Genomic DNA, 20,864 nt, shown 5'->3' on the forward strand with positions numbered 1-20,864 from the left:
TTCTAAAGCAAAAATCTGAGGCATTTGTAGCTTTTAAAAATTTTAAAGCTCTTGTGGAAAAGGAGAGTGGTTATGTAATCAAAGCTCTAAGATCCGATAGAGGTGGCGAATTCACATCAAAAGAATTTAATGAATTTTGTGAAAAATATGGGATTCGTCGCCCTCTAACGGTTCCTAGATCTCCACAACAAAATGGGGTAGCGGAGAGAAAAAATAGAACTATTCTTAATATGACTAGATGTATGTTGAAGGCTAAAAATATGCCAAAGGAATTTTGGGCCGAAGCTGTTGCATGTGCCGTTTATTTGTCCAATCGCTCCCCAACAAAGAATGTCAAAGATCAAACACCACAAGAAGCATGGAGTGGAGTGAAGCCAAGAGTTGATCACTTGAGAGTATTTGGGAGCATTGCATATGCTCATGTACCCGACCAAGGAAGATTCAAGCTTGATGATCGGAGTGAGAAACATGTGTTCATTGGCTATGATGCAAGCTCAAAAGGCTACAAATTGTACAATCCAAACAATGGAAAGACAATTGTGAGCCGAGATGTCGAGTTCTATGAAGAAGGCACATGGAATTGGGAGGAGAAAGAAGACACTTATGATTTTTTCCCGTACTTTGAAGAAATAGATGAAGAAGCCTTGACTCCAAATGATTCAAATCCAGCACTTTCACCAACTCCTTCAACCAATGAAGCCTCATCATCTTCCGAAGGGAGTTCAAGTGAAAGGCCAAGAAGAATGAGAAATATTCAAGAATTATATGATGAAACTGAAGTTATAAATGATTTGTTTTGTCTTTTTGTTGATAGTGAACCCTTAAACTTTGATGAAGCAATGAAAGACAAAAGGTGGAGACAAGCCATGGAAGAAGAAATCAAAGCCATTGAGAAGAACAACACTTGGGAGTTATCAAGCCTTCCCAAAGGTCATGAAGCAATTGGAGTCAAATGGGTGTTCAAAATCAAGAAGAATGCAAAAGGAGAGGTTGAGAGACACAAAGCAAGACTTGTAGCTAAAGGTTATAAGCAACAATATGGAGTTGATTATGATGAAGTGTTTGCACCGGTTGCCCGCATGGAAACCATTCGTCTTCTTATTTCCTTGGCAGCTCAAATGAAGTGGAGAATTTTTCAGCTTGATGTAAAATCGGCATTTCTAAATGGCTATCTTGAAGAAGATGTCTATGTTGACCAACCAATGGGTTTTGTCATCGAAGGTCAAGAAGGAAAAGTCTTGAAATTGAACAAGGCGTTGTATGGTCTAAAGCAAGCACCGAGGGCATGGAATACTCGCATTGACAAGTACTTCCAAGACAATGGGTTTGTTCGTTGTCAAAATGAGTATGCTCTTTATGTTAAAACTTTTAATAATGGTGATGTCTTATTTATTTGTCTTTATGTGGATGACCTTATCTTTACCGGCAATAACCCAAATTTGTTTGAAGACTTCAAGGAGTCCATGTCTCGTGAATTTGATATGACAGATATGGGACTCATGTCATATTACTTGGGAATGGAAGTGAAGCAAACGGAGAATGGTATCTTTGTCTCACAAGAAAGGTACACAAAAGAAGTGTTGAAGAAATTTAATATGCTTGATTGCAATCCCGTGAACACACCTATGGAAGGTGGCTTGAAGTTATCAAATTTTGATGAAGGAGAGAAGGTAGACTCCACGATCTTCAAGAGTCTTGTGGGGAGTTTAAGGTATCTAACCAATACAAGGCCCGATATTCTATATGCGGTGGGAGTTGTGTGTCGCTTTATGGAGGCTCCTACCTCTCCTCATCTAAAAGCCGCAAAAAGAATTCTTCGTTACTTGAAAGGTACAATTGATTTTGGATTGTTTTATTCTCCCTCCAATAACTATAAGCTTGTGGGATTTTGTGATAGTGATTTTGCCGGAGATGTTGATGATAGAAAAAGTACTACCGTATTTGTATTTTTTATGGGTGATTGCGTTTTTACATGGAGTTCTAAGAAGCAAGGCATTGTGACACTTTCTACTTGTGAAGCCGAGTATGTAGCTGCAACTTCTTGCACATGTCATGCCATTTGGCTAAGAAGATTGTTGGAGGAACTTCAGTTGTTGCAAAAGGAAAGCACAAAGATCTATGTTGATAATAGATCTGCACAAGAGCTTGCCAAGAATCCGGTGTTCCATGAACGAAGTAAGCATATAGATACAAGGTATCATTTCATTAGAGAGTGCATTACCAAGAAAGAAGTAGAATTGACTCATGTGAAAACTCAAGATCAAGTTGCGGATATTTTCACCAAGCCTCTCAAATTTGAAGATTTTCGAAGATTGCGAGCAAGACTTGGTGTGCAGAAGAATTTTCCAATTAAGGGAGGATGTTAGATATTAATTAGAAAAATAATAATAACAAGTTTTATGAGCCTTAAATTGTGGAAGATGAAAGTTGTAAGGTTGTGAGTTACAAAGTCTTGAATAAGCAATTATGTGAGCATTTAGTATTCTTGAATAAGCAAATTATGTGAGTAGTCACTCTATTTTAATATAAATAGGGGATCATACTCTTGTATTTTGTGTGGCAAATGAAATAAAATCTTCTTCTTCTTCCAACAGAACTTTGGGTAGAAGTCCTAATGATGAAATACACCAAAGGAGGAGGCATGCACTATCCCGTACTTGAAGAATGCGAGCTCGACTTCTAATTGTTAGAAGGGTGTGGTGCATGTCTAGGAGGATTTCCTAAAATTTGTGTTTTGGAATTATGGGAAAGGAAATAAAGTCGGGTTTTAGGTTGATATTTGGTTGCCAAAGTGTGGAATGCTAAAAGATCATGCTACGATTCAACTGACTAAGGAGGATCTTGACCTCAAGTTGAGTGAGATAGTGGACTCTAATGGGAACTAAGATGTGCAATTCCTTCAATTTTGCATACCTTCCCACATTGCCCTTAGAATTTTAACATTGATCCCTCCTAATCCTTATGGAATAAATGATAACCTGGCATGGGCCTATGCTCAAGATGGTGCTTTTTATGTAGCTTTTGTGTATAATAACCTAATTACCACCACTGGACCATCTAAGGCACTTTACAAACTCATTTGGAGGTGGCCAAGATCGGAACATATCAAATGCTTTCTCTGGAAAGTCCAAAAAAAATCCTTAGTGATGAACTTCCTATGATGGTCCAGAGGCTTAGCCGATTCAAATCTTTGCAATCTCTGTGGAGATGAATCGAAAAGTAAGATTCACATGCTAAGGGATTCTTTTATGTATAGAGAAGAATTATCCCTCATGACCTGGTTAGAGAATTCTTTACGTTGGATATGCATGAATGACTCCATACTAGTTTGAATCATAAAGACAACACTAATAGTAGGTGGCATGTTATATTTGGAGTTAGGATGTGATACATTTGGGAAAGGATGAAACGTTGGATTTTTTTGGGTGTGTGGGAGAACAAATTTGGTATTATCAAAAAGGAACAATTGATGACCTAATCTATTTTTCAGGCTTTTGCGAATGATTGAAACCTTTCATATTTGATGAGGAGATAAGAATTTGTCCTAGTGTCCTGGCAGCCTCCTCCGGAAGGGTGGTGTAAGTTGAAATGTAATGGCTCCTTCCCTTCTTTTTATCAGATAGCAACAACGTGAGATATTCTAATGGATAATCGTGGGAGATTCTTGATGGGATTCTCAAGTTTCTTAGGAACTTGTATGATAACGCACGAAGAGCTTAATGTGATTTTGAAAGGGCTTCAACTAGTTAAATCTAAAGGACTGGTGAAGATTCTAGTTGAATTCGATTCAAAGACTGCTATCAAGTTCTTGAGCAAAGGGTGCCCATTGAATCACCATGTGGTCCATGTGGTAGACTCTATTTGGAGACTTATTTTTGCTGATATGGAAGTAAGGTTGTTTCATTGATTTAGGGAAATGAATGTTGTGGTGGATTCCTTCGTCAATCATGCTAAATCTTTAGCAAGAGGATGCATTATAGTCCCCCTTATTTTGTTTCTTTGTTGTTACTGGCTAATGAGTCAAGTATAGCTTTTGGTAGATAGTTCTTTTTGTTTTCTGGCCTTAGGGCCCTCCATGAATATAAAAAAATTGTTAGTGTGTTTGGTTAGGTGGTAGAAAATCAAGGAAACTACAAAATCATGGTGAGTTCACCATAAAAGAAAATATATTTGTTGCTTCTACAAATTATAGTGAGTTCAACTCATTACCAATCTAAACACACACACACACATTGCATCATTTGACATATCAATGTTACATTAATCAAATCCATTACATTTTCAGCAAAAGATTGATGAAAAGTTCAATTTACACAATTGCAAATTTGAAAACTAAAAGATTCAATTTGCATAATTAAAACTTAAAGAACCAAAATTACATTTAATCCTAAAATGAAAATCAAGTCAACTATTATTATACTATATACTACACAAATCATATATATCACAAATTTTGCATACTAACCTTAGAAAGTGGTTTGGACTTAAGAAAGAAAGGTAGTTTTAGTGTAAATGAAAAAGTAAAATAAAATAAACAAACCACCGTCATATAATCTTTTAATAACAAGCCTACTTATCGTAACATTATTAGTTTTGGATTACTTGTATTTGTATGTCTATTCTGGTGAGCTTACCCTTGCATGTTGCATGTGTGATTTATGCCTGTGATGATGTCGTACTTGATATACATGGGGAGCAGATGACTTCTAGGATGGATCTTCTTCTTGAAGGAATAATAGATAGAGCAAGCATGGAGCTTGAAGTTGTGTTCTTCTCTTTCTTTTCCGGGGTTTAGTTTCATGTATAGAGATGAAAAGCTTAGGTTTGTATTAAGTAAATTTTCAAAGAGTCATATGTAGTTAAAGTTTTATCTTCTTTTAGTGGGTGAAGTGTCCTAAGGTATTAAGTTGTAAATGCACAAGTTGTATGGTAAGGGTTGAGTTTAATTTGTTGGTTTTGGGAATTATATATAAAAAGGAAAAAGTTCACTATTTTCATAAGTAAGTTAATGAAAGAATTTTTGAATCAAATAAGACTCAAACCTTAATTGTGTTAGTTGTGTAGCGAAGGCAGGTCGTTACATTACAAGCCTCACCTTAAATCAAATTATCCATCTCTAACCACCACCACCAAACGAAGAAAACCACCCAATTTGTTTATGTCATTGTTAACTCGTTGGCAAGTGTACCAAATCGTTACAAGTAGTGAAGTTCTCGGAAGTCCGAGTGTCAAATTCACAAGGACTTTGTTTGTACTTAGATTAATGCAAACCCAATTTAAAAGCAAGAGATAAGAATTCAAAATAAAAGATAAAGAAAGATAGAAGATAAGGTAAAGAAATGATAAGATATTTAAAGATAAAATTAGAAGATAAAAGAAAAGATAAGATATTTAAAGATAAAATTCGAAGACAAAAGAAAAAGATAAAAGATTGAAAGATCAAAATAGAAGATAAAATATTTAAATTGCGATAAAGATAACTACTTCTACGAAATTCAAATAAATAAAATCTAAATCTAAATACTTACTCCTAAAACCCAATAGTAAAAATAAGGAATAACTACTTCTAAGAAAAACCAACAATAAAAATAGGGAATAAAATTTATATATTAAAATCGCTAAAACCTGACAAGTCTAGTTAGCCTAGACATATGGATTTTCGATTTGTCTGTCATCAATACCAGTGAACTAATTTTGCCCCACATCTATCCATCTACTTGTCCCTGATGCCTTATGATGACAAGCCTACCTTAACTACCTATCTTCCATGCCCTTTGCGAAGACTCAATAACTAAGATGCACTAGGATTACATCCTAGATGTTTGCTAAAGCATGGGCATTGGGGAATTAAGTCATGCTAACCCAATAATTTCTTTCTTTTATTGTTCTATTAAGCGTTACCCTCTCCCGAGTGGCCTAACCCTTAAAATCGATTCACGCATTCATTCGTTATCCCTAATTAGGCTTTACCCTCTCCCGAGTGGCCTAAAGACTAACAGAGTCTGAGATGCAGAATAAGCAAGAAAGAAAAACAGATAAAAGAGACTCGAAGGAAAACCCTCTAAAAGATAACCCGATAATATCCTCCTTTTAGTGTTCTCTTAAGCGTTACCCTCTCCCAAGTGGACTAAACCCTAACAGAAATCAAGTTCCGAGATACAGGATGTAAAAAGAAAGAACAGTAAATAAATAAAGAACCTGGAGGGAATTCCTCTATTTATTGATAACTCTTGAAATGCTCCATACATCATTGGTTTTTTAGGCCTGCCAAGCCCTAGCTAGGGGATTAGCCAGTCATGGTCATGAGGGCTTTACAATGAGAGGAGGGGTGAAAGAAAGAAAGGGAGTAAATGAAACCCCTAGGAGAGGGGGTTCTATGGTGGTGTCTTCTGTCCCTTGGACTGGCTCTCTATTTATAGCTGTTGAAGTGGGCTTTAGGCCTTCGTCGGCGCGCTTAGCGCGACACCCCGTGCTTAGCACGTGTACTTCCTGGCCCACTTAGCCCGTGACGCGCGCTGAGCGCGCGTATTGGGTTGGGCCTTCTTAAAATTTTCTTCTTTTTTCAATTTTTCTGCCCTTTTTGCTTGTTACACCTCCAATTTTTATATCTACACCCAAAAATTCAATTTGATTAATTTTCTAACTTTTAATCACAAATAACTGCTAAATAATTAATTTCAGGCCAATATTTGACTAATTTTCTACTATCAAAATACAATTATTTAGCAGTTATCAAAATCCCCCAAATTAAACTTTGCTTGTCCCCAAGCAAATAAAATTATTCCATTCTTTAGCAAAAATTTTCTCAAGTAAGTTCCAAGCATTCCAACACTCTCCATGACTTCAATTCCTTGATCCTTTGACTGGTCTCTTTGCATCTGTCATGATCTTAAAATAAAAGCATAAACACAAGAGTAGAAATAGGTCAATTATCTGGAATTCCAACAGGTCCGGCTTGCCTTACTTCCTTACAAAGCTGGTGTTTCTCTCTGCTCACAAGTGTCTGGTCAAGTGTTTGCAATTTTAACAACCTGTAAATAAAACTCAAGAGTTTTGTACTTCATCTCGGTTAAGGTTAGCCTTAATTACCTTCGGTGGATCACTAAGGACTTTTATGGCTTGTAATGGGGCCTGGCTAACAAAGAATCATGGTTTTTCTTGGAAATTCAAAATATAAGATTATAAGAGAGCATGCATTCCAAAAATTTGATTTCTTGCCAAGACCTATTTCCCACTTTTAGCCCCTTTTGCCTTTAGCACTTTTCACTTACACCTCTCTTTTTCATTCTTGCCCTTTTTATTTATTATATATATGTATATATATTTTTTCTTTTTCTTTTTCCCTTTTTTTTCTTTTTTCTCTTTTTTTCAATAATATGCATAATAATAACAATGGACTCACAATTATTTAGAGGTGTTCTAGTGTGTGCTATTTTCTTGGCTACTTTACCCATTTGTTCAAAATCCCCCAAATTAAGGCCTTATTATCATTTGGAACCCTATTGCTCTCTTAGAATCCTAAACAAGGTCAGGAATATCAATTTCTTGGCTTAGGGTTCTACTCAAAATAAATCATTATAATTCTTTCGGCTCAATATAGGTGCAAGGGATAAAATTATGTTGGGTTGACTTTTTGGCTTAGTGGGTAAAATAAAACAAACATGGCCTTGATCATATCCACCTTACGTAACTAATTTTAACAGTCCAAGAATGATGCAAAACTAAAAGTTTAAAAACAAGCGCTTTCTCTCACAATTAAGGTCACACTCTCACCGGGATAAACTCAGTATTAGCGTACCAGATGTGTCTTCATTCCATCAAGCTAACCTTTCCTTTTCCATGAATTATGTTTCATTCCTTGATCTGACTTTTACTTCCAAGACCAGTGTTTTCCAATGACTAGTAGCCTTTCAAGTGTTGGACCTTTCAGAACAAACTCAGAATTGTCATTTCTCAAGTTATCATGCAATTTATTTATTCACGCATAAATTTAAACTATTGAAATTAAATTGATGAAATCAAAATGCATAAAATCAAAATAAAGAAAAGAAATAACACAACTATCCTAAAAAAAACAAAATGCGATTAACTAAAAGAGAGATAAAGTAAGAAATCCTGGGTTGCCTCCTAGTAAGCGCTTCTTTAACGTCATCATTAGTTTGACGAGTCAAATGCCTTCAAGGTGGCATGAAGGTCACGTAGAACACATCTTCCTTGCATTTTCGCCTCTTAGTTAGAGACGCCATGAAACTCGTGTATTCTGGAAGCACCTTCCACATTATTGCAAGAGAAGTGGTAGCGATCAAGGAAAGAATGACACTTAAGGCTTTCTCATGTTTTCCATGCCTTTCTTCCTTGACAATCAGTTGATGAGGAGGGGTATTGACTTGGAGAATACTTTCTTGCTGAATTTCTACTTGTGAGTACTTCTCCCATTGTTGTGCTTTCTCCTCATTTCTTTTTGTTTCTTTCTTCTTTTCTCCTTCCTCATCACACACATCTTCCTCTGTTTTCTTTTCTTCCTCTTCTCTCTCAGTGAAAATTACCTTGCAATCCTTTTTGGGCTTCATCTCAGCATTTACCGCAAAGGTTTCAGTCGGCTTTTCAGCAATTGACTCAGCTAGTTGGCCTATTTGTATCTCCAGGTTTCTGATGGTTGCATCTGTGCTCTTTTGATGTGATCTCGTCTCCTGGATGAATGCTTTTGTCTCTTGAGTGTTTGCCCTTGTTTCTTGGATGAAGCTTAATAGCATTTCCTTTATACTGATAGGCGGCTTCTCTTGATGACTCGGACCCTGGATAGGATTCTGATAGGGTGAACCCCCTTGGTTGAAGTTATTACTTGGATAATATCTCCAATTGTGGTCTTGCAAAAAATTATCGCTATGATAGAATCCTGGTGGTCCTCTTTGATGGAATCCTTGATGATTATGACTGCCCATGTAGTTAACTTCATTTGATGCGTCATCTTGGGCCATGCATAAGCCTGACTCATGTATTCCTCCATATATGTGACATCCCCTTACCTGCATAATAGAAGAGTGAGAAGGACTTACTGCTTGCAGTTGCTGTGGAAGCTTGTTGAGGATCTCTGTCAGGGCTTCTATTTGTTGGGACAACAACTTATTTTGAGCCAAGGTTTCATCTTGAGTGGTGAGTTCTAGAAGGCTTCTCTTTGTTGGTGCATATGTGCGATCATGAAGAATGGCGTGATCATTAGCTGCCATGTTTTCTATGAGTTCCATTGCCTCCTTCGGTGTCTTTAGCTTGATCTTCCCTCCTGCGGATGCATCCAATAATTGCTTTGATTATGGTCGCAGGCCATCTATGAAGATGTTTAGTTGCATCGGTTCACTCTACCCATGTGTAGGTGTTTTCCTTAGCAGTCCGCGGAAGCGGTCAAGTGCCTCGCTGAGGGATTCATCGAGAAATTGATGGAAGGAAGAGATTTCCTTCTTCCCTTCAATAGTCTTTGATTCTGGAAAGTATTTCTTTAAGAATTTCTCTACAACTTCTTCCCATGTCCGCAGGCTATTCCCCTTAAACGAGCGAAGCCATAATTTTGCTTTACCTGCTATTGAAAAAGAGAAGATTGAGGCGTGTTGCATTTTCAGGAACCCCGACTATCTTCACCGTGTTGCAAATGTCAATGTATGTGGCCAGGTATGCGTATGGATCTTCACTTGGTAGGCCGTGAAATAGATTCCCTTGAATCAGCTGGATCAAGGAATATGGATATGAGAAGTTGGCCGCCTGCACCTCTGGTACGACTATGCTGGTGAAGTATTGAGGTATAATAGGACTAGAGTAATCCTCTAGCGTCATCCTCTTTGGACGATCTTTTACCATGATGCGTTCTCTAGAGAAGGAATGTGCACTGTTCACAAAAGAAACAACTACCGTGCACGTTATCACAGAAGAAAAATTAAACAAATATTTTTTTTAAAAAAATTTTAATTATTATTTTTTTTATAAAAAAATAAGAATGAATAAAGACAAAAAATTGAATAATAAAATGAAGCACTAAAAAAATAATAGAAAAAAAAAGAAAGAATTTAAAATAAAAAAAAATAGAAAGTGAAAACTAATTACTTTAAAATTGGAATATGCAAATAATCAAGTACGAAAAACAAAGTCCCCGGTAACGACGCCAAAAACTTGTTAACTGGTTGGCAAGTGTACCAAATCGTTACAAGTAGTAAAGTTCTCGGAAGTCCGAGTGTCGAATCCACAGAGACTTCGTTTGTACTTAGATTGATGCAAACCCAATTTAAAAGCAAGAGATAAGAATTCAAAATAAAAGATAAAGAAAGATAGAAGATAAGGTAAAGAAAGGATAAGATATTTAAAGATAAAATTAGAAGATAAAAGAAAAGATAAGATATTTAAAGATAAAATTCGAAGACAAAAGAAAAAGATAAAAGATTGAAAGATCAAAATAGAAGATAAAATATTTAAATTGCGATAAAGATAACTACTTCTACGAAATTCAAATAAATAAAATCTAAATCTAAATACTTACTCCTAAAACCCAACAGTAAAAATAAGGAATAATACTTTTAAGAAAAACCAACAATAAAAATAGGGAATAAAATTTATATATTAAAATCGCTAAAACCTGACAAGTCTAATTAGCCTAGATATATGGATTCTGGATTTGTCTGTTATCAATACCAGTGAACTAATTCTGCCCCACATCTATCTATCTACTTGCCCCTGATGCCTCATGATGACAAGCCTACCTTGACTATCTATCTTCCAAATGCCCTTTGTGAAGACTCAATAACTATGATGCATTAGGATTACATTCTAGATGTTTGCTAAAGTATGGACATTGGGGCATTAAGTCATGCTAACCCAATAATTTCTTTCTTTTATTGTCCTATTAAGCGGTACCCTCTCCCGAGTGGCCTAACCCTTCTAACAGATTCAAGTATTCATTCTTTACCCCTAATTAGGCTTTACCCTCTTCCGAGTGGACTAAACCCTAACAGAAAGCAAGTTCCGAGATACAAGATGTAAAAAGAAAGGACGGTAAATAAATAAAGAACCTGGAGGGAATTCCTCTTTTTATTGATAACTCTTGAAATGCTCCATACATCATTGGCTTTTTAGGCTTGCCAAGCCCTAGCTAGGGGATTAGCCACTCATGGTCATGAGGGCTTTACAATGAGAGGAGGGGTGAAAGAAAGAAAGGGAGTAAATGAAACCCCTAGGAGAGGGGTTCTATGGTGGTGTATTCTGTCCCTTGGACTGACTCTCTATTTATGGCTGCTGAAGTAGGCTTTGGGCCTTCGTCGGCGCGTTTAGCGCGTGTACTTCCTGGCCCGCTTAGCCCATGACGCGCGCTCAGCGCGCGTATTGGGTTGAGCATTCTTCAAATTTTCTTATTTTCTTCAATTTTTCTGCCCTTTTTGCTTGTTACACCTCCAATTTTTATATTTGCACCCAAAAATTCAATTTAATTAATTTTCTAACTTTTAATCACAAATAGCTGCTAAATAATTAATTTCATACCAATATTTGACTAATTTTCTACTATCAAAATACAATTATTTAGCAGTTATTAGTCACACTCACATGCATGCTTCAATTTTCACCCATAGAGTACTTTCTTGCATTTTGTCATAATCACTTTCACTTTCTTGGTGGTCGTTGAATATATGCTACCATCGCCTCCATAACTATTTTGTCATAATCCCTTTCTATGAGTGCTCATCCCTAGTGCAAAACATCTTTGTTTGTCATGCCTCCATTTCTCCGTTGTGACCACTAGATCAAAATTGTCAGCCTCTAGCAAACCACACACTACTTGACCTACTTGCCTACCGCCACCAAATGCACCACCACGGACCATCCTTCTCCGACAAATGCGCTACCACACGCCATTTTTTGGGTGCATGCACCATTTTCTTGACAACCTACTTATCTTTCAAGAAGTTTATTTTATTAATTTAATTTTTAAATTTAATTTAATGCTATCCTTACACTAGTGTGAAAGTAATTAATGCCATTAATAATAAAAATAAGAGAGAGTAAATTTTTAGTAAAATAATGTTCTTACCCGTCACTATAATAATTTATTTCATTAAATTTTATAAATATGACATTTCACCATTCTGTCTTTCTTGCTCTTGCTCTTTCACATAAGAAATACACATTAAGCCTCACCTCAAATCAAATGATCCATCTCCAACCACCATTGCCAAACAAAGAAAACCAATCAATTTGTTGGTGTCACACTATGCCTGCTTCAGTTCTCAGTTTTTGAAGGTTTTTTCTTTCTCTCTCAAGTCTTCACATTTTTAATAACATCATCTCTTGATTCTTTGGTTGTCAAAATTCATTACTTTCTTGCATTTTGTCATAATTGCTTTCACTTTCTTGGTGGTTGTTGAACATATGCTGCCTTCGTCTCCATAACCATTTCGTCATAATCCATGTCTAAGAACTCGTCCCTACTGCGAAGCATCTTTGCCCATTGTGCCACCATTTCTCCGCTGCGACCACTAGATCAAAATCACCATCCTCTAGTAAACCACTCACCATGCATCACCTTTTTCCAACAAACGCGCTGCCACACCCCCTTTTCCGCTGCATGCACCATTTTTTCAACAACTTGTCTTTTATGAAATTTATTATACTTATTTAACTTTTAAAAATTTAAGTTAATATTATCCTTCCACTAGTGTGAAAGTAATTAATGTCTTTCATAATAAAAATATGAGCGATAATTTTTAATAAAATAACATTTTTAACTGTCACTATATTAATTTATTTTATTAAATTTTATAAATAAGACCTTTTGTCACTCTTCTCTCTTTCTTTCTCTTGCTCTCTCACACAATAAATACTCATTACAAGCCTCACCTCAAAACAAATGATCATTCTCCAACCACCACCGCCAAACAAAGAAAACCAATCAATTTGTTAGTGTCACACGCACATGTTTGCTTCAATTCTTGGTTTTTGAAGGTTTTTTCATTCTCTCTCAACTCTTCATTTCCTTGATTCTTCAATTTTCACCCTTTCATTCCTTTCTTGCATTTCTTTATAATCGTTTTCACTTTTTCGGTGGTTGTTGAATATATACTACTTTCGTCTCCATATCCATTTGAGTCTCACTCTAACTGTCTCACAGAATTCATTTTTAATTGATTCCATTGCTTGCTTGATTTTATACTGTTCTAGTTAGGTTATTGTGTAGTTATTATTATTAATTTCTTATTGTTGTTTTTAACTTGTGGAATGCATTTTTTGTTTTGGTACAATTGTTGTTTGAGATTGGTATTTTCTTATCTAAATTTGTGTGGATAGAAAGGATTTGATGTTCTAATAAATTGAGGTGAGTCTTTTAACAAGAACCACTATAATCATTTTGGACCACTTCTAGCGTGGACCAATTGGTCATGTGGTCCAATGCACACTACTATTTATAACCATTACATACATCAAGGTACATAGTGTTATCATAGATCCTCCCTCACTTAAACATTTCCTTTTTCCCCTTTAACTTCTCTTCTTTCCTCATTGAATCACCGTTGTTGTCACCTCACATTTGTCGTCGTTGCCATGCATTTGTCGTTGTCGAACTTGTGCTCCGACAGGCACCACGACCTTGGCATGAACACCTGGTTCATGCAATGATTGCAACCTCTTTGAAAATCTTCATAACCCCCTTCATTGCTCGCAATCAAAGCAAAAAAATCAAACAAGGTTCAACTCGATTTAGATCTAGGACAACAAATGCACAAGAAGTCCCCTTGATTTGGTGTGAATCTATCGTCATAGATTTGGTAGATGAGGAACGAAATCCCCTCGATTTGGTGCAAATCTATTGTCGGTACCCACTCGCGGTGGTTCTTCAAATAAAAAAGGCAGTGCAATTTTGTTGTCATGAATATGGTGGAGCTCCGGCGAAGTTGATGACATCGTGGATCTAGTGGGTGTTGTGAGTCGTCGATCTATTCGAGAAAGAAAGAGGAAATGAAAGGAAACAAAACTTGCTGCCAAAGGTACCACAGTCAAAAATACCATCGACAATTGTGACTGATAGTCGGAGAACAAAGAAGGAAGGAGAGGGACAAAAAGAAAAAAATTGATACAAAGGGTGCATCATATTAGTGTATGAATGAGATTAATCTAATGGTAAATATAAGCAATCCACAATAAATCTCATGACCAAGTGGTCCATGCTAGAAGTAGTCATCATTTTATTTTATTAAAATTACCAACAAAAAAAATATAAGCTTCCTCATCTAGTTTTAAAAAACAAGTTTCTCCAATATGGAAACTTGGCCTAATTTGAATTATCTTCCATTCTCGATCATACTTAAATATTTTTTTGGTAGGTTACTCACATAAGAGAGGTGATCTAAATCCCTCAATCAATTACAGAAAACATATATAGAAAAGAAGATTAAAACACACTAGATTTTGTAATATTTGCGACATAAAAACGTTAAATTATCGCACATGCTTCAACGAAATCATCTTACTTTCCACTATATTGATAAAAACATACAGGACAATGAAACCTCTTAATCAATTTGATAAAATGATGAATCAACAAGAAAGTTCCTTTGTTAACACAAAAAATGGGTTTCTCATCTTCTTCTTATTTATCTCTAAGATCCATGCACAAAGAAGGAGGGGGGGGGGGGGGGGGTTGATTTGAGAACACAAACATATTCCCTTCTCTCGTTTTTGTTTGCAACAAGAACCATGCATTTTTCTTCACTTTCATATAAGAGGGACAAAGACACTCTCATGCACACACTTTGTCCCCCTTTTCTTTTAAATTTTGGAACATTTAAATATCATAATTAATAACCATTAAAAATCATCACTATGATAAAATTAATTGTCATATAAAACACTAACAATCACTAGTTTTAGATTGGAAAAAAGGCAACATTGACCCAAATTTAAGAGATGAAATAACAAAACAAATGTTTAAAAGGATAAAGATAAAAAAATTAATAAAATAAAAGACCAAAAATAGATTTCATCCTATTCATGAACATAAACTATTTTACAAATTTTGCACAAATCATATTTTAATAATTATATTCATTTTTACTTTTCCTAGCTATTTTGAAATTACTAACTTCTATCCTAAGGAGATTCATTAAAAACTTAAAATTTATTTTTTTATTGAAAAGTGTAATGGTATACTATATTCTACGATAATTTCTAATGCAATCCCAGCTTAAAAACTTTTTGCTTAATTTCTTAGGTGCAGGCTAGAATGGGAAAGCCCCTCATATCTCCCATCATGGAAACTGGTCCTTAAGATATAATAAGCCTTTTTCGAGATATGTATAAGACTAGAATAGGCATGCACACTCCAGAATAAATTTAAAATATTAAAAAAAAAAGTAGCCTGTAACTATTGTAGGCTATCATCTTGAAAGCTTTAATTTGATGGCCATTCCTTCACAAAGCCCTTCCTTCTTCCAGACCAAACCACCATTTGCACCAGAAGATCAAAACAAAAAAAGGAGGGGAACATAGCTAATGAAAGTAAAGAAAAAAAGATATCACCACCGTCACAGTCACAGATCCCAAAGCTCTTGCACCACCGCACTCCCTCTTCATCCTTCATGCACGGTGTTGGCGTTAACAACCTTCATATTGTCTTCTAGATTTTTTTTGTGAAAGGGCAATGTGAAAATGATTTAAATTGCTCATAATTTAATTGTTCATAAATCATACAAATTACAAAAGGTTCTGGATACTAAAATGGGTGTAGAAGAGTTTTTTCATCACAATAGTGTTTACTGGAATTGGAAGCCATCAAATATGGACTCACACCAACTATTTCAAGTTTTCAACGTTGGTGCTCTACAATAGGATGATCATAGACTACTTTTTTAGTATTTTTTTTTTTAATTTACTCTAGTATGGGAATGTCTACGATAGTCTTACACATATCTCAAAAAAAAATTATATCCTACAGACCAGCTTTGTTTCCCATGATGGGAGATGTGAGGGGCTTTTCCATTCTAGCCTGTGCCTTATTTCTTAATCATTATCTTTAGGATATTAATTAGGATGTATCTTCTCCACTGAAAATTGCTTACAAAAAAAAGATATATAGAGAGGGGTTGACTGTATAAACATTTTGTACCATTTTGTTTTTGTGTGTTTATCTGTCTCAGTGGAGAGGATCCACACACACTATTTAGCATGATCCTTTCTTTTTCCCCTGAAAATTCTATTATCTCTGGTTCCTCTTGTTTCTGGGAGGTCAATGATTTCATTTTCAAGAGTGAAAAACCTGCTGTTGCATTGTACTTATTAACCAACCGTGACTGAAAATCTTTAATTAGGACTCACGTGCATGGACAGGAGGGACCACAACTCGCCCCCACGTGGGTAGTCTTATCAGACTAGAAAAAAAATCCTTCTGCAAGAATACTAATCCATTAGGGCACACAACACTCTCGTGTGCTACGCTGATCTTCAAAAACCCAACAGATGTGCTATGTAGGCTAATCTTTGCGTACATCTTTTGCACTGATCTCACTGTTCATACACATTTTTGTAGTGCCATTCCTCAGCTATCGCATTCGTGATCTTCACTTTTTGTCAGAGAAAGATCATAGAGGGTGGATTCCCTTTTCTTGACTAGTTGTATTATTGAAGAATGATTAATGAATTATAATTTATATGACACATGTATAACTCTAATTTACTATGTATACCAAGATTCAGGCTTAATGAGTCCTAAATAAATGTTAGATATAACCTACATTATTGAGTTTAGTGAGTGAATAATATAAAAAGTGATTATTAATAAATTTAATATAAACTGTTACCACGTTAAAATTTGAGTTTGAGTATAACTTAATTAGTTAATCTTGTAAAATTAACTTATAAAGTGAGAATTATCTCATTTATATTCATTATTTTGGTTATATATACATGGTTCTCATGCCACAATTCGATATTGTCTTAGAATTTAGATTTGAGTCTAACTCAATCCCTAATATTGTCTCATAGGATAAAGTTGTAATTCTACTTATATTATTTATTTTGTATTATCTCTAGTCAATATGGCTTTGGATTTTTCTTAATATTTATGTTTAAGTCCCAATTTGCTTGTCAGGTTGAATGAACATAAGAACAAAAATTGGTTTCTTTTTTAGATATAATAGTCCTAATTGAATATTATATTTGTGTCTTCATCAACACAAAAATAGAAATGTACCAAATGATGTTTAAATCGTTCATTTAGGCCTTGTTGGAAAGCCACTTTAATTGTAGTCATCCCTAGTCCACTTTAGTTGTGACAGGTAGTCATGGACAAAGAAGAGTGTGTTGAAGTCACACATTGTGGCAGCTAGTCATGGGCAAAAGAAGATGTGCTAAAATCTCACATTGACTAATGATAGTGTCGAGATAGAGTATATAAATGAGAAACAATCATCATCTTTCAAGTCGATTTTGTAAGGTTGAGCTAGACTCAAACCCACGTTGTAACATAATACCAAAGTCTATCCTAAATTCATCAGTGGGCCACCTGTGTTTATCATGCTCTAGGCGGGTAGCCTTGAGTGTGAAAGGAAGAATTGGAAGCCACCTTAATTGTGGTCACCCCTTGCCCACCTTAGTTGTGACAATTAGCCATGGGAAAAGCGAGATTGTTGAAGTCTCACATTGCAACTATTCACTGTAGGAAAAAGGAAGTATGTTGAAGTCTTTCATTGGTTAGAGATAGTGTCAATATAGGATACATGAGTGGAAAATAATCCTTACCTTACAAGTCGATTTTGTAAGCTTAAGTTAGGACCAAATTCACATTATAACATGATATCAGAGTCTATTTTAGACCCATTGGTGGACCATTCGTGTTTATCACGCTCTAGGCATATAACCTTGAATGTAAGGGAAATGTTGAAAAGCTATCTTAATTGTAGTCACTTCTAGTCCACCTTAGTTGTGGTGTGAAGCTGTAGGCAAAGAGGGGTGTGAAATCCCACATTGCAACAGGTTAATGTGGGCAAAAGGCGACATGTTAAAATCTCTCATTAACTAGACACAGTGTCGAGATAGACAATATATAAGTGGAGAACAATTCTCATCTTATAAGTTAGTTTCATAAGATTGAATTAGGATCAAACTCACGTGATAACAAGACCTAAATGGGTAATTTAAAAATTACAATATAGATAAAGTGGATTAGAGAACTAATATTGTTGATTGAAGTATTTATCCTAGTTTTTTCAAAATGATTTTTTGCCTCATCTGTGTGAACCAGATGCGTCTCTCAATGAATAACCTACCACAGCTAAATTAATAGAAATAGAGACTATAAACATTAAGAATGTAGGATATATAGTATTATTAAATTTGTTGTGGCTACTAATTTACAAACTGCACTCAATCGAATAAATGATAAACTAAGGATTTTGGTCTAATCATTAGTTTGGCATGTGGCAAAATAAGATCAAATTGAATGTAACAAGCTCTCATATTTCATTGTTATAAATTGTCAATGCAGAGAGACATTAAATAATGAAGAAAAAAATTACATGTATGAGTAGGCAGGACGCATAATGTCTTTCTTGCTTTATTAATTTATTGACTATAAATTTGGTAAGATGTATATCCAATCTTAGTTTCCAAAAGACTGCTTCAAGTAAACTTGAGAATCAGCACCTTGTTTTCTTGCAGGATATAATAGCAGGTAACCATCAGTTTCAATCCACTCTTCTTTCAACACTCGGAATCAACCAAAGAAGAGATGACAAAGCTACACACTTGTTATCCAAGCTCTGCATCTTCAAAGCTAGGAATTGACAAAGATTCACATGTGATCTCAAAAACCAAGCCAAAGATCAGGATAATTCATGTGTATGCTCCAGAAATCATTAAAACTGATGCTGCAAATTTCAAAGAGTTGGTTCAAAGGCTCACAGGAAAGCCAAAAGAAGAAGAAGGGAGAGGTAAAAGCAAGTCCAAAACTGCACTAACCAAAGACCCAAAGGATTCACACCCCAAGAAGGTCATGGTCATGCAAGATGATGAGTTTCTGAGTCTGCAAAATAGGACAAGGGTAAAGAATGAATATAAAGAGGAGGAAATTCAAGATGATATGTGGAGGTCAAAGTCAAACGAAAAGTTCAGTGGTTTCCTTGATGGGTTCTTAGAATTGGATGGTTTTATGGAAGAGTTAAGTACTGTGCCTTCAGAGAATCAAAATTAAGGCCTAGTTTTGATATGCTGTTATGTGTCTATCTTGTCGATGTGAACATATTTATCATGAAAATGAGTCACTGAAGAACTGATTCTTCTCCAATGTAGATTGGGTATTGACAATTACCTTGACTCTGTTGCAGTGCATGTGTATTGATCTCAATTAGTCCTTTGGATGCTTCAGGATTATAGTGAGTATTCATTAACATTACTCACCATAATACTTTGTTTTGTGTATGATAGTTGTCTTGAATTGCATCTCTTTCTCTTGGTAATGATTGCTTTCTAGGTCTTTCACATAGCAATTGTTAACCAATTTTGCCTAGTTAAGCTTCTTTTGTTTTCTCTCTCAGCTATTGTTTTTTCCTTCTTCTAATCATTTCCAAGGGAGAAGAAGGGCTTTTTGTACTTTTGCAGGCTAAAAATTCACAGATCAATTCATTCCATTTGGGAACAAAATTATAATTCGAGCTTTGACAACATTGGAGTAATCAAATAGTGTCCTTGTCGTGCATACAATATTAATGTAGACCTGACACAGTTGTTTATCTTTATGAAGACTTTTCAAGAGTAAAGAGCTTCAGAAATAAACAGCATTACACTTTGAAAGTGAAAGAAAGATTATTTAGATAGTAAATTGAATTGTGATTGGAGATGAAATTGGAATTGTTGAACAAAATAGATGGAAAAAAACTTATGCTGTTTGTTAGAGAATACAAGATGTAATGCAAGTTGTGAAGCCACCATTTGGAACTCATCATTCAAGACTTTTCAATAGTAGTGAGCTTTGGAAATCATCAGCATTACGCTTTGAAAGCGAAAGGAATATTATTATAGACAGTAAATTCAGTTGTCAAATAGAGCATGCTTATTAGGGATGAAAAGGGATATGGATTAATGAACGCTGAGAAGCCACTATTTAGAACTCATCATTAGAGACTTCATCACAAATATTGAGATGAGGTTCAATAATCCAAACCAACATAATAGATTCATCATAAATGTATGATCTTCAACATTCGACAACAAATTGTTTAAATAGACTCTGATATATTAAGTGGGTTATGAATCTAATTTAATTCTATAAAATTAACTTATAAAATTATGATTATTTCTCATTTTTATACATTATTTTGACCTCAATACTAATTGATGTGGTATCTCCATCAAAAAAGACATGAAAAATATGGTTTATGAAGAGTGGTAATGTGCATTGCATCGTCTCTTCATGCATTTTTTGCTTAAAAGTTGTGCATTTTCGTTCATTGCTTCTCGTCCTCATACTTCTGTGTTTCTCAAACAAAATCTTAAAGTTATTATTACACAAGATTAAAAACAAATAATGTTTGGATAAAAATTGGAAACAAGCATGCTTTTAGGAATTCTAATGTACATTTTCTGAATTTCAAGGCATAAAATGAAGAAGGCAAAATTTATTGCTTTGGAAGAAAAGTACTTTTGTGTTCCTAAATTGATATTCCAATATGTACTATATATAGGACCAATTTATTTAAATTTAAAATAATCAATTTTAAAGTAAGCATTTTAGAAAAAATGTTTTTTAATAAGTAAATAGAATTTGCTTATCAAAATAAGTCAAGAATTATTTTTTTAAGCAGAAATGATCTAGATAATCACACTAAAAAAATAAAAAAGTTTCT

At 35.0% G+C, this 20,864-nt stretch overlaps 1 protein-coding gene across 2 annotated transcripts; it reads left to right on the plus strand.

Annotated features, from left to right (window-relative positions):
• Positions 1-18,527: 18,527 nt before the first annotated feature.
• On the plus strand, positions 18,528-19,997 carry LOC102659472 (VQ motif-containing protein 25). Of its 2 annotated transcripts, none has more exons than XM_014767513.2 (3): positions 18,528-18,603; positions 18,682-19,179; positions 19,347-19,997. In XM_014767513.2, exons 2-3 carry the CDS (start codon positions 18,752-18,754, stop codon positions 19,393-19,395), a joined length of 477 nt encoding a protein of 158 aa, XP_014622999.1. In that variant the 5' UTR covers positions 18,528-18,603; positions 18,682-18,751; the 3' UTR covers positions 19,396-19,997. The 2 variants fall into 2 exon arrangements, with proteins under 2 accessions (XP_014622999.1, XP_014623000.1); XM_014767514.2 differs by lacking the exon at positions 18,528-18,603 and having other exon boundaries at positions 18,616-19,179; positions 19,347-19,394; positions 19,591-19,997.
• The last annotated feature ends 867 nt before the right edge of the window (positions 19,998-20,864 follow it).

The sequence above is a fragment of the Glycine max genome, chromosome 15, assembly GCF_000004515.6.
Source record: "Glycine max cultivar Williams 82 chromosome 15, Glycine_max_v4.0, whole genome shotgun sequence".
Lineage (NCBI taxonomy): Eukaryota > Viridiplantae > Streptophyta > Magnoliopsida > Fabales > Fabaceae > Glycine > Glycine max.